The following is a 12,951-nucleotide window of genomic DNA, read 5'->3' as shown; positions in this document are numbered from 1 at the left end:
GAAAGGGAGAAGGACTCTGTACCCTCTCCAGGCCCCATCCTCCAACCTCCTCTGGTCCTGAGAAGTACCAGAGCATAGGGCCACACCTATTATGCCTGGGAATGAGGGACAAGCTTTGTGCTACACAAAGAATGTCTAGTGTGTATGTTGGCAGGTGGGGGATGCAATTCCTGCAAGCTTGAGTGACTGCTGGAAAGTAGGAGTACTTAGTGTCTTGGCTCATATATGTGGTTGCATGTTGGTAGGGTGTGAGCCCAGAGCGGTAAGCCTGGATCAGCATCCTGTTCATTCCTGGGCATGAGCTTGCTGGGCAGTCTAGGCTGAATGATTTTGTCTAAAGATCCCAAAATAACTCCAGTAGCCTGTGCTCCCCTCCCCCCACTGGCCTAAAGCCTCAAAGGCTCTTTGTTTTTTGAAGGCATCCTGCCCCTGCAGGGGGCTCAGACACTGACTGGGGTTTGGTGGGGCCAGGCTGCCTGCCTAGTTCCCTTTCCCATGGCTAGGCTCAATAGACCTCAAGCCCCATTCCAGTGTTGCCCAGGACTGACAAGAACCCCATATGAACACTGAAAAAATTATTGAGAACTCTTCAGTGGCTCTTCTCAGGGTTTCTGCTTGGTGAAAGGGGGTAAGCAAAGGCGATGGCAAATTTCCCAAGATCACTTGAGGCTTCTTCTGCTAGCTTTTGCCTGGGGTTTCTACTACTAGTGGGACCCAGCCCTCCAAGACCCTGGTTCCTGCGCTTCCTGTAGAGAGCACACAGGGACATTCCAGGGCTGAAACAACATATCCAGTAGTACCGTGTGGCCTGCTGGGTACTTGTTCTCTGGTACTTTCTATGGGGCAGCGAAGCAAACAGATATATGAGCGGTGCTGCACTCTCCAATTCTAAGTTCTCTTGTCTTTCTAGGAGCTAAGAACTCAGACCCTGTTTCTGGTACTGGGGGAGCTAGCATCACAGAAACTACCTCTGTGTCACTGGCAGTGCCAAGGTCCAGTAGGAGGCATTCAGGGCCAGAGCTCCCCTGAGCTCCCCTGAGGAATCTAGAAGTGGAGTTTCCCAGTAGTTAGATCTGATGCTGTCCTAGACTGCATGCATAGGGCTCATAAACCCAGCTTTATTTCGGAGTTTTATGCAAAATTTCATTAGAAGATTTGAGTTTGGGGCCACAAAAGATGGAAAACCTCTTATCATGGGTGGCGAATGAATGACCCAGCAGGAGGATTGCATTTTGTGCCTGGCCAGAGGATGGAAAGGCTTGGAAACAGAAGATATGGTGTTATCAACTGGGGTAGAGAAATTGTCTGACAGATCAAAAGGGAGTGGGCACACTGAGGGTGCCAAGTGTCTGACCAGAGGGGTCTTAAAGAGGTTTCAACTGTAGATAATATGGAAGTGGAGCCATTTCCAGTCAACGTGCAGTGAATGTAGGGTCTTAGTGCCCCAAGCAGGGTTGGTTGAAGGATGGAATAGAGGAGCTCCACAGACAGGCCAAGGGCTCCTGGTATACAGAGATGTGGTTTTCTCAAGATGAACTGAGATGAGGTTTGAAAGAAGCCATAGTTGGCTGAAAAATGGGGCCTGCTGACAGCAGATGCAGAAGCCTGACTAGAGTCTTGAGTTGTGGATACCATGTACCTGTTAGTATAACCCAAGTGTGTAGTATGGGGGCTGTTAGTGTGATTTCAGCTGAGATGAACACTTAGCAGGAGGGTGGCTGTGTCAAGTGGGGATAGTGCAGAACCTGCATACTCCTCAAGCTTGTGGACAGCTGGGGAGTCTTTCCCCACAGAGACCAGGAAAGGAGCTCCCTCACAGAACCTAGGTGGGCTGTGCCTCTATCCCAAACCCTTTGCCCCAAATGGTCCTGTTGGAGTCTGCAAAGTAGCTTGGGGGTGGGGGTATGCTCCAGAGTCAGGCTCTAGGGATGGCCAGAGTTCAACATCTATTTGCATGGGCTTATTTGCATGTTTTCTCATTGCTGGGGAGTTGAGTGAATGGGTGGCTTAAGATGTTATATTCAGTTACAAGGGGAAAGGTAGGTGGGATAATTTCTGAACTCATCACCTCATCCACCTGAGCACCTTACATGCTACTTGGGGACCCCCTCCTCGATGCCAAGGCAGAGCCTACAGGACCAGAAACAGCAGGCACTGGCATACTGCATGCATAAGCACAAGCAGACCAAATCCCAGAGCTCAGTCCTTCCTACAGGCTCAAGCCCCTTATGGTGTGACTCCCAGCCAGGCATTAAGAGTGATAAGGGAGGACTGACTCTGCCCACACAGCAACCTCAGCCTCACTTGGCTGCCTCCTGCCCAACTTCCTCAATAGCTTTCATGGGGTAGGGACCAAGCAATTGCCTCCTCTCCAGGCCCAGCCTCTGCTCCCCTATGGAAACACTTAGCCCACTCCTACTTCTCCCCTGTTCTCCAATTTCCAGACCCATTGCCCTCCCATCACTTGTCCCTCCCTTGGTCCCTGTCCTCTTACCAGCACCAACCCTCCCCAAGCTTCTACCTCTACCCAGAGCTGCTCTGTCCCTTTTGTACACTTTGCATCCTGGTCTTAATCCACCCCAGCCTCTTTGCTCCCAACTGCGACTCCCTGTGGACGCTAGAGTCCCCAGAGACATCTTCCTTTGTCTCTGCTCACCGCGCCCGCCCCCTTGGATTCCCTCGCCCCTCACTCACTGCCCCAGCCCAGCGAGGACAAGAAGAGCTGCACTGCCTGCGCCGCTGTTGCTGCCGCCGCCGCCGCCGCCGCCGCCGCCGCCGCCGCCGCCGCTGCCGCCGCCACTGCCACAGGAGGTGGGCAGGCGCCTCCGCGATTCTTTATTCTCTCTCCAAAGCCAAGCCCGTTGCTCCTCCCGCTGCTGCCATCGTGCTCCCGCCTCTGCTAGGCAGGAGCAGACAGGCCCTGCACCGGCGCCTCTGGTCTCTGGGGCCTTTCCTGCATTTCAGACTCCAGGAGCTACAGAGGACAGCACTGGCTAGTGGGCGGAAGAATTGTAGCCAACAGGGGTTGCCTTGGTTCTCCATCATCGTTTGCCTGCTTCTGAGCTCACATTTGGGATTTCTACTTGGAGAGAATTCTGCTTATCTCCCACCATGATCCTGGAGGGCTGGGGAGGGCCTGGTGCTCCCCCAGCCATAACTGGCTAAACTTTGAGATCACAGCTGCCATCTGCTGCTCCAGGGTACCCAGCATGGGGGGAGTAGCTCCGAAGAGGCCCAAGGGCACTCCATAAGAACCCCCACATCCAAGAAGTGGGATAGAGCTGTATCATGCCTCCTCTGCCACTGGAACACAGGCCCAGGCAGCAGCCTGGTGCCTCCTTGCTGGTTCGGTACTTCATGATCCCCTGCAACATCTGCTTGATCCTGTTGGCTACTTCCACGCTGGGCTTTGCGGTGCTGCTTTTCCTCAGCAACTGTAGGTGGCTGCTGGGTGTACCCTTGTTCTGCTCAGTGAACCCCTCATCTCAGTTATCAAGGGTTTCAGGGCAGACAGGGTCATATCAAATCCAGGAGTTGTTGTAGATGGGGCACCTTTTCCTTCTGGTTATTGGATAGGTCACACTAAATTCCTGGGCTTCTTAAACCTATTCTTAGGCTTGTAATGGTGCAGACCTTCAACCTGAGCTGCAGAAAACTCTGTGGGAATTGGCAAGGGTAGGTACATCAGTGCTGCGATTGGGAGCAGGGGCAAGAGATGGACTTATCCAGAGAAAGCAGGTGGCTGTGAAGTTCAAGAGGCAGAGAAAGACCAGGGCCTCCTCTGTCTGTTCTGCATTGGCCAGTGACCTTCCCAGCCTTGCTGATTATAACTGGAGCCTTGAGGAGTGGTTGTGAGTGGGCAATATACATGCTCAAAGGAACCTAACTTTTTTCCTCCCTCTAGACAAACCTGGAACCCACTTCACAGCAGCGCCTCCTATGCCTCCTGATGGTGAGTGGCGGTGGTTGGGGCGGGTGGTTGGCACACTGAAAATGGGGGTGAAAATGGACAGGGTTACTAGGATTAGGACTGTTTTGTAGTGTGTACACCAGGTGTATTTGGAGTAGGAAACTGGGCAAGGGAGCCTGGATCCCTTCCAGGGAGTCCACAGGGGCCTTTAGGTGCTGGTCAATATTCTGAGCAGGACCAGTCTTAGAACCTACAAATTGAGAGATGACGTCAGAGGATTTGTGTGAGGTTTGGATGGAGCACTGAAGTCAGTCTGTTTGTGGAGGGATTCCTTTTCTTTGTCTTTTTCCCTATTCAGGAAAGGGTGGGGCTGGAAACAGACAGAAGGGAAAGTGGATTGGGTAGTGGGGGAGGGCTCAGTAAAGCTAGTGACAGCTGTTTGAGGGCTAGAGGGCCTAGGTCTGACCCTGGGGTGGGGGAGGGAGCAAATGATGGAAGGGGCAGGCTGACCTTTTTTATGGCATTGTGGGCTGGGGCCAGCTTTCCCAGAGGGGCTGCTAGTGTGTAGGCTTCTGTAACTAAGTTAATGATAAAGAGACGAGGAACTGACCAGTGTTAGAAAAAAAAGAAAAAAAAAAAAAAAAGAAAGCAGAGACTAGTAGGAATAGACTGTATCTCAGCTAGCCCAGCCTGGCTCCTTACAGCAAGAGGGGTATAGTTCCCAGCCCTGTCCTTGGTACCTACTACCCCATCAACTCTGCTGCCTGGGCACCTGACTAGTTTTGTAGAAATCATATGTCTTGTGTTATCTTACGTGTGGCAGAGCCATGGTTTCTGGGGTTTTTGGTTTGGGGTCAAGGGTTGAGACAGGGTCTCTATATAGCACTGGCTGTCCTAGGATTTACTATGTAGATCAGGCTAGCCTCAAACTCACTCCTGCCTATGCCTCTCAAGTGCTGGGATTAAAGACGCATGCCACCATGCCCAGCCATGGTTTCTGTTTTGACCAGGATATGGGTTGTGGGGACTTCAGGAAATCCTAGGATTGAGGTTGTGGGTGTCATTATGAGAATCGACCCTGTTGTTTTCTTTCTAGGAAGCAGCCCTGGGTTATGTAGATAGTCGGGGTTATTTCCTGGGTCTTTGGAGTAGAGGAAAGTACCCTGGCACTGATAAGGCCTCCCTCCTTCTGTTCTAAACTAGGAAGTCAGGGTTCAGGTAGGACTCTCTGGGGGGCCTCAGCAGTCTGTAAAACCAGGGAGTTTCCTTGGGAATGGGGAGCCCAGACATCCAAAAGTGGGAACTTGATTCAGATGCAGGATATCAGAGGGTCTCTCCTACCTTTTGATGGTCAAATGGGAAAAGAAAGGTCGTCTGTAACCAACTGCCCTTTATTCCCTGAGTCTATAATGTTAGCAAGCTGGCAGTGTGTTTTTTGACACACTTGGCCAATAGGCTTTTGGTCCCAAGGACTGCTAGTTGGGCAGTGTTGGGGTATAGTGGGAATGGAGGCTGGTAGTGAGTGATAGGTGCTTCTGACCTAACCCTGGGCTCTGGTTTTATGGCCCTAAGTCTTGATCCCTGACACCAGTGTCCTTCCTGAGCAGCTGCTCCCCCAAGATCTGAAAGGTCCTTTAGAGTCCCAAGCCCAGATTGGGTTGTGGTAAGGTGAGGCTATGTCACCAGGTGCCTCTGCCTGGGAAGTTATTATCAAGGCAGTAGGATACCACTGTATGCTCTATGACCTTCACTATTACTAGAGTTGCGGAGACTATTGACTGAGTTGATGGATGAGTAAGTAATCTGCCTGTTGGGATGGGAAGCGGGAGGAGTGACTCTCACTTCTTCACATTTTTAAAAAAGGGACTAAATCACTCCCAGTGAGGTGGGCTGTTAGTAGGTGGAATGTACCCTTCAGTATGGTGCATGAGGTTGGGGCTGAGTGTTTACAGATTAGGGGCAAGAGGCCTAGAACTGTCTATATTCAAGGTAGGCTCAGGAGGGAAGGGATCTTCCTTCTTGGTAATTTCAGCTTCTTCTGAAACCCCCAAAACTGCCAGATGTCTTCTTTCCTTTACACACACTGCATTTCCCACAATTGTACATGCAGGCCCCTTATTGATATCCAGCACTTGCTTTGTACACTTTAGACATAGGCCATGGCTCATGGGCAACCATCTATTTCATCTCCAACCTACCAAAGACTAGTAAAGAAGTTAAATATACTCTCTACCACCATGGTAGATATAAAAAGTACAGGACGCCTCCAACATCATATGGAAAGATTGCCTATATAGGAAGCTAGGAGACCATGGAGAAGTTCCACAGGGGCTAAGGAGGACACTTAGTGGGGGACCCAGATATGATCCATTAGAGACTGTTGAATCATAGGTGTCCAGGTGTGCCACCTGTGTTTATGAGAGGCAGTGTGGGGAAGTGACCAGGAGCACAGATGGGAACTGAGCTAAACTCTGGTGTTTATTAGGGATATGGCTTTGTCAGGAAATCTCACTGAGCCTCTGCTTTCTTTCCTGATATGTGAGCATTGCATGATGATACTTGAGTGGTGCCTGAGGTTCAGAGCTATTAAAACAGCTCTGCCTGCAATGTGCATGCTTGTAATTATTTCACCCATACCTGTCTTCAGGTGGTCTCAGATCGGGCCTGTTCTAACATTTAGTTAAGAAACTTGTCTTGGGAGCTGTGAGGTGGTGGCTCACACCTTTTAATCCCAGCACTCTGGAGACAGAGACAAGCAGGTCTCTGAGTTCAAGGCCAACCTGGTCTACAGAAAGAATTCCAGGATAGCCAAGATTACAGAGAAACCCTGTCTCAAAAAAACAAAACAAAACAAAAAACAGAAACTTGTCTTGACCATGGGTGATAGGGTGCACTTTTTTTTTTTTTTTGGTTTTCCGAGACATAGTTTTTCTGTGTGACAGTCCTGGCTGTCCTGGAACTTGCTCTGTAGACCAGGCTATCCTCTAACTCACAGAGGTCCTCCTGCCTCTGCCTCCAAGCGCTGGGATTAGGTGGTGTGCATTTTTTAATCCCAGCACTTAGGAGGCAAAGGCAGGTGGATCACTGAGTGTGAGACCATCCTGGTCTATAGAGCAAGTTGCAGGACAGCCAGGGCTATAGAGAGAAACCCTGTCTCAAAAAAAAAAAAAAAAAAAAAAAAAAAAAAAAAAAGAAAATTGTCTTGAGCTTTTATGATCTCTTGGTCCTGTGGGTAAGGGATACACTTAAACTTCAATAAAGCAGGTATCACCGTGGTTTAAGGGATAATTCTTCTTTCTTATTGTTGTTGAGATAAAATCTTACGTTTGTAGAGCTACGTGTGGGTCTTGGTGGGTGAAGGAATGAATAGCTGTCCTTGTCTGTGGGTTTGAGACCTGGGAGAGATTGGCTAGGCCAGGTAATCTGATAGAGAGGCCCAAGAAGTATAGACACTATCAGTCAGCCAAAGAACTGGGTGCCAGGCACAGACCCAGAGATTGGACCTAGGGGACACCTTGGTCAGCAGCTAAAGAGTGCAGCCATCGAGCATCAGCTCAGCCTCAGAAAGTACTAATTGAATTTGGTATGAGACCTTCAGGCGGCTTAAGTAAGAGAAGGCCAAATTTGAGGATGGTACAATAGAGAGAGAGAATACTAAGTAGGAGAGAGGTGTTGGCCAGGCATGAAAAGAGACCACTGATGAACGAAATATATGTTCATTTTGAGCCAAGACCAGGAAGGCCAACAACCCTGTTATTATATGCTCTTCTCAGTACTTGTCGGGGGCCCCTTCTCTTAAGTTTTGCAGACATTGGTAAATCATAGCTCAGGGAATAGGTGCTTACTGTCCCCATTTACAGAAAGGGAAGAGGTCACCAAGGCACAGTGTGGGAACGCCTGGCTCTAAGCTGAGGAGGGTAAGCACAAACACAAGTCATAGGGAAGGCAGGCAGAGGTAGCACATTGCTATGGCTGTCCATATGTACCCTGTCCTCCTCAGAGATATCCAAGACTGCTTCTGGTTAGTTTCTGAGCATGATATGAGGTGGTGACAATTACATCCAATTAAACACTTAGTAGATCTAGGTAGCTGTAACCCTTAAGAGGCCTGCCCACCTCATGGTTCATCTTCTCAGAGGGTTTCAGCCCCAGTGCTGTGCTTAGGAAGGCTTCCCCAATGGGTATCTGAACTTTGAATGTACCAGTGTCCACTTTACTTGTGGGATTAGTGAACAACACCTGGCCCTTCCCCTGAGCCAGTTAGGCTGCTGAAGAGGTTCAGCAACAATGCATGGGCTGGACATTTGCAACACAGAGACTACAATGTTAGAAAACTCTTATGTGAATGGGTGTGTGGGGCTGAATATAGGAGGCAGTTGCACTGGGACAAGACTCAGGACTTGAATGAGGACATTTTCTGAAGTAAGGGCCCAGAAAGACAAAAGGGAGGTACCTGTGTGATCCCATTTGATCAACTTGAGTCTGGGTGGGAAGTGTTAAAGGATTATAAATGGGAGAAGCTGACTATGGGGGCCTTGGAAGGTGAGGGGAGTAAACAGAGAAAAGAGTTTGAGGGAGAAAAGAGTAGAAACAGTACAGATTGGGGCAGGGCAGGACATTGTACTTGTGCAGGTGAGAAAGACCTATTAGAGAAGTGGTGGGGAAGGAGTAATGAAAGAAGAAAAAGGTGTATGTGGAAGGAGATTCCAAACTCCTAGTAGTACATAGTGCCCATTAGACCCTGAGGAAAGTGAAAGAGGTTGGGGTTCTCAGAAGGTTGTGGAGGTGGTCCTTACTGGGAGGTAGCAGGAGTCAGCTGGAGACAGACACAACCCTCAAGAAAGAAACCTAAGATGAGGTTAGTCTGAGTTTTGTGAAGTAAAAACAGACAGATGTAACACCCATAGCCAGCTTCCTTCATTCACACCTCTCAATCTCCTCAAGTTAGCAGTGGCAAGGCTCTCTGAGATTTCATAGACACCTCAGTATATGTCCTCACCCAGATCCTTCAAGGTCCTTCCAGCTCAACCTCAGGAACCCACCCACACTGGAGCTGAGCACTGAGGCTTATGTGGGTGAAGCTAAGGTATTCATAGCTGGGGCCCTTCCGTTGTGTGTCAGAGTCCATGGAGGTGTGCTGGGAGTGAATGCTTTGTCCTGTTGTCGGGACATGAACTCTCTACAGTGGTGGAGTATAAGGTGAGGGAAGCTTCTCTCCCATGAGGGAAGGTTCCAGGAGCCTTTCAGAGTGGGGTTGAGCATGTGCATTGATGACTATCAGTTGTAGGATGTACGTGCTTATGTGTTTGAGGTGAGCTCAGTCATGTGAATACTTAAATATGGATCTTCCTATGAGATTTGGGCACAAACAGAATGTGATGCAAAGACTCATGGGTGTGTGCACCTAGGAACGATTCCTGGCCAATCTGCTTCTGAATACCCTTCCTCTGGTCTAAACTCAGTATGCAGGGGAATGTTATGTGGCTTTGGTGCTGTATGTGAACCCAGTGTTGAGGATCCAAGCCAGGCCTCCTGTGTGTGCAAGAAGAATGTCTGCCCTGCTACTGTGGCTCCTGTGTGTGGTTCGGATGCCTCTACCTATAGCAACGAGTGTGAGCTACAGCGTGCACAGTGCAACCAGCAACGGCGCATCCGCCTACTTCGCCAAGGACCATGTGGTAAGTGAGTATGGGCTGTGTGTGTTGGGGGGTTGGGCATGGAAAATCAGCGTGACCTCACCTGTGTACCCACAGGGTCCCGGGACCCCTGTGCCAATGTGACCTGCAGTTTTGGCAGCACCTGTGTACCCTCAGCCGATGGACAGACTGCCTCATGCCTGTGCCCTACTACCTGCTTTGGGGCCCCTGATGGCACTGTGTGTGGCAGTGATGGTATTGACTATCCTAGTGAGTGCCAGCTGCTGCGTCATGCCTGTGCCCGCCAGGAGCACATCTTCAAGAAGTTTGATGGCCCTTGTGGTAAGCAAAGCACTCACTATATTTTGCTTCTCCCATACAAGACTCTTCTATGTGCACTGGTGACAGCCCTTGATTTCTACCCTCGGACTCTAGACCCCTGCCAGGGCAGCATGTCAGACCTGAACCACATCTGCCGTGTGAACCCACGTACACGGCACCCAGAGATGCTTCTGCGACCAGAGAACTGCCCTGCCAAGCACACACCTGTCTGTGGAGATGATGGGGTCACCTATGAAAATGACTGTGTCATGGGCCGTACTGGTGCAACCCATGGCCTGCTTCTCCAGAAAGTACGCTCTGGCCAGTGCCAGCCTCGAGGTTGGTGCTCCCAGAGGACTGATCCACCCCTGCCACTGTGGCTCATTAGGTCCCACTTCTGTATACCTCATGTCCCTACTCACCATGTCAGGTACCCATGAGTACTCTGTACATGATAGACAGTTGGTGTGATACTCTGCCTATCTGATCTGCTTGCCTGCTCCCAGACCAGTGCCAGGAGACTTGCCAGTTCAACTCTGTGTGCCTGTCACGCCGTGGCCGTCCCCACTGCTCCTGCGATCGTGTCATCTGTGATGGGGCTTACAGGCCTGTGTGTGCCCAGGATGGGCACACATATGACAATGACTGCTGGCGCCAACAGGCTGAGTGTCGGCAACAGCTTACCATTCCCCCCAAGCACCAGGGCCCGTGTGGTGAGCAACTTGGGATCCAGCTGGAAATAGCTGGTCTTGCATCATTCCTTGTCCCTATCATACACCATTTCCATTCCTTGTCATGTACTTCCCGGAGTCCTGGGCTGGGGTCACTTGGGGAAGGTGCTGGTATGTGGAGGCTATGAGGAGGGGAACTGGGGAACCTAGGAGATGGGACAAAAGCAGTGTGCACTTGGCCTTGCTACACCAGCAGGTCCTCTGGTTCATCATCATCAGTCTCCGTACTGCTCAGGGCACAGACTACTTGGGTGGGCAGGAATGGATATGGTACTGGAGATTCCTTGCTCTGGGAACACAGTGCAGTTCAAGCCTCTTAGAGGTAGATTGTAATTTGGGAATTGAGGGACCAGTGGAGAGGGTGGAGGAAATTGGGCAGTGGCCAGCAGGTCCCTTTGGGGCTGTGGGCCTCTATGGCCCTGCCTGCCTCTGCTGTTTGTCTTGGTCAGTCCTCTGTCCATCTTTCTTTCTGCATCTGTCTCTTCTTGGTCCTTCCTTCCCTCTCGGCTCCGACTCTTGTGTCTTCCAGCCTGATCTGCTGGCAGGATGAGGGGACGCGCCTGCCCATCAGGAGCCCACAGCCCGAGGTCTGCCCCCGGCGCGGCTGGGGGGAGTGGCTTGCTACTGCCTGGCCTTCTGGTCCTCAGAGCAAGTTGACAGACACCCTCTTCCCTGTGTAGTCTGTGATTGTGGGGTATAGGGTTTTCCCATTCATGGGGGAAAAGTTTCAACCCCCATGTGCATAATATCCTAGGGCTGCTGGTGGTCCAGGGTCAGTGACCTGCTATGGACAGTCAGAAACTCATGTGTCCCCATCCACCTCTGTTGTGTGTCTGTCTCTTTCTCTGCTGTGTCCTGTGCATCTAGGTCTTCCACCATTCCCACCCTGGAGAGGGGCTATTGCGTGGGAGTGGGCTTTGTCCACATCTGGAGGAGAATGTGGACTGAGTACCACATCCTCTCCAGACCAGACCCCATCCCCATGCCATGGAGTGCAGTGTGCATTTGGGGCAATATGCACAGTGAAGAATGGGGAAGCTGTGTGTGAGTGCCAGCAGGTGTGCTCGGGTATCTACGATCCTGTGTGCGGCAACGATGGTGTCACTTATGGCAGTGTATGCGAGCTGGAATCCATGGCCTGTGCCCTCAAGAGGGAAATCCGGGTGGCCCGCAGAGGACCCTGTGGTCAGTGGTGGGCAAGTGGGTTGGGTTGGGAGGAGGCTTTTGGTCAACATGGTGATAGAGCTTCCTCCCCAGACCGATGTGGCCAGTGCCGTTTTGGATCCCTGTGCGAGATGGAGACTGGACGCTGTGTGTGCCCCTCTGAATGTGTGGCCTCAGCCCAGCCTGTATGTGGCTCTGATGGGCGCACATATGCTAGTGAATGCGAGCTGCATGTCCATGCCTGTACACACCAGATCAGCCTACATGTGGCCTCAGCTGGACACTGCCGTGAGTGGGACCAGATGGGATAGGCTTCCATGATTCCTCAATCAGGGAATCACGCTTACTCCTGCTTTTTACCATCTCCTATAGAGACCTGTGGAGACACAGTTTGTGCCTTTGGGGCTGTGTGCTCAGCTGGACAGTGTGTGTGTCCCCGTTGTGAGCACCCCCCACCTGGCCCTGTGTGTGGCAGTGATGGTGTCACCTACCTCAGTGCCTGTGAGCTACGAGAAGCTGCGTGTCAGCAGCAGGTACAAATTGAGGAGACCCGTGCAGGGCCATGTGAGCAGGGTAAGCTCAGGTAACTGGTGTGAGGCCCTAGACCTCAGTCTCTGATGGAGACTTCATAGATGACTGCTCTCTTTTCCTGCAGCTGAGTGTGGCTCTGGGGGCTCTGGTTCTGGGGAAGACAATGAGTGTGAGCAGGAGCTATGCCGGCAGCATGGTGGTGTCTGGGATGAGGACTCAGAGGATGGGCCATGTGTCTGTGACTTCAGCTGCCAGAGTGTCCTTAGAAGCCCAGTGAGTACAGAAGCTTTCTCACGGCTCCAGGATGGGTGCACTGGGGAGGGGGTCAAGGCAGTCCACATTGATCCCGTTCCTCCAGGTGTGTGGCTCAGATGGGATCACCTATAACACTGAGTGTGACCTGAAGAAGGCCAGGTGTGAATCACAGCAAGAACTATATGTTGCTGCTCAGGGAGTCTGCCGTGGTGAGTGGCTGTACAAAACACATCCAGCATGTGGTGGCATGTTCTATACATTTGTGCTTCTGTTTCACTGTGTGTGCGTGTTCTATGGTTCATGATAGAGATATAAGCTGTGGACATGCGCGTGTGCTGTGGTGACTTGTAGTGTTGTTGATGATGATGATGATGGTAGCTTTGTCTTTTGTTTTCAAATTTTA

At 51.0% G+C, this 12,951-nt stretch overlaps 1 protein-coding gene across 3 annotated transcripts in view; it reads left to right on the top strand.

The window, feature by feature from the left end:
* The window catches only part of Agrn (agrin), a 32,096-nt gene that overhangs the window by 8,546 nt on the left and 10,599 nt on the right, over positions 1-12,951 (top strand). For 2 of the 3 annotated variants that reach the window (XM_059255591.1, XM_059255589.1), the window contains exons 3-12: positions 3,905-3,952; positions 9,373-9,588; positions 9,664-9,888; positions 9,982-10,206; positions 10,374-10,580; positions 11,565-11,783; positions 11,856-12,050; positions 12,135-12,335; positions 12,418-12,566; positions 12,652-12,757. In XM_059255591.1, coding sequence (XP_059111574.1) covers positions 3,905-3,952; positions 9,373-9,588; positions 9,664-9,888; positions 9,982-10,206; positions 10,374-10,580; positions 11,565-11,783; positions 11,856-12,050; positions 12,135-12,335; positions 12,418-12,566; positions 12,652-12,757 — 1,791 coding nt within the window. Of the gene's footprint in view, positions 1-2,913; positions 3,437-3,904; positions 3,953-9,372; positions 9,589-9,663; positions 9,889-9,981; positions 10,207-10,373; positions 10,581-11,564; positions 11,784-11,855; positions 12,051-12,134; positions 12,336-12,417; positions 12,567-12,651; positions 12,758-12,951 lie in introns of those variants that run through there. The other variant, XM_059255590.1, reaches the window with a different exon arrangement.

Source organism: Peromyscus eremicus, chromosome 2 (genome assembly GCF_949786415.1).
Source record: "Peromyscus eremicus chromosome 2, PerEre_H2_v1, whole genome shotgun sequence".
NCBI lineage: Eukaryota > Metazoa > Chordata > Mammalia > Rodentia > Cricetidae > Peromyscus > Peromyscus eremicus.
Note: the sequence above shows the minus strand (reverse complement) of the source record. Positions and strands in the feature narration are given on the sequence as shown.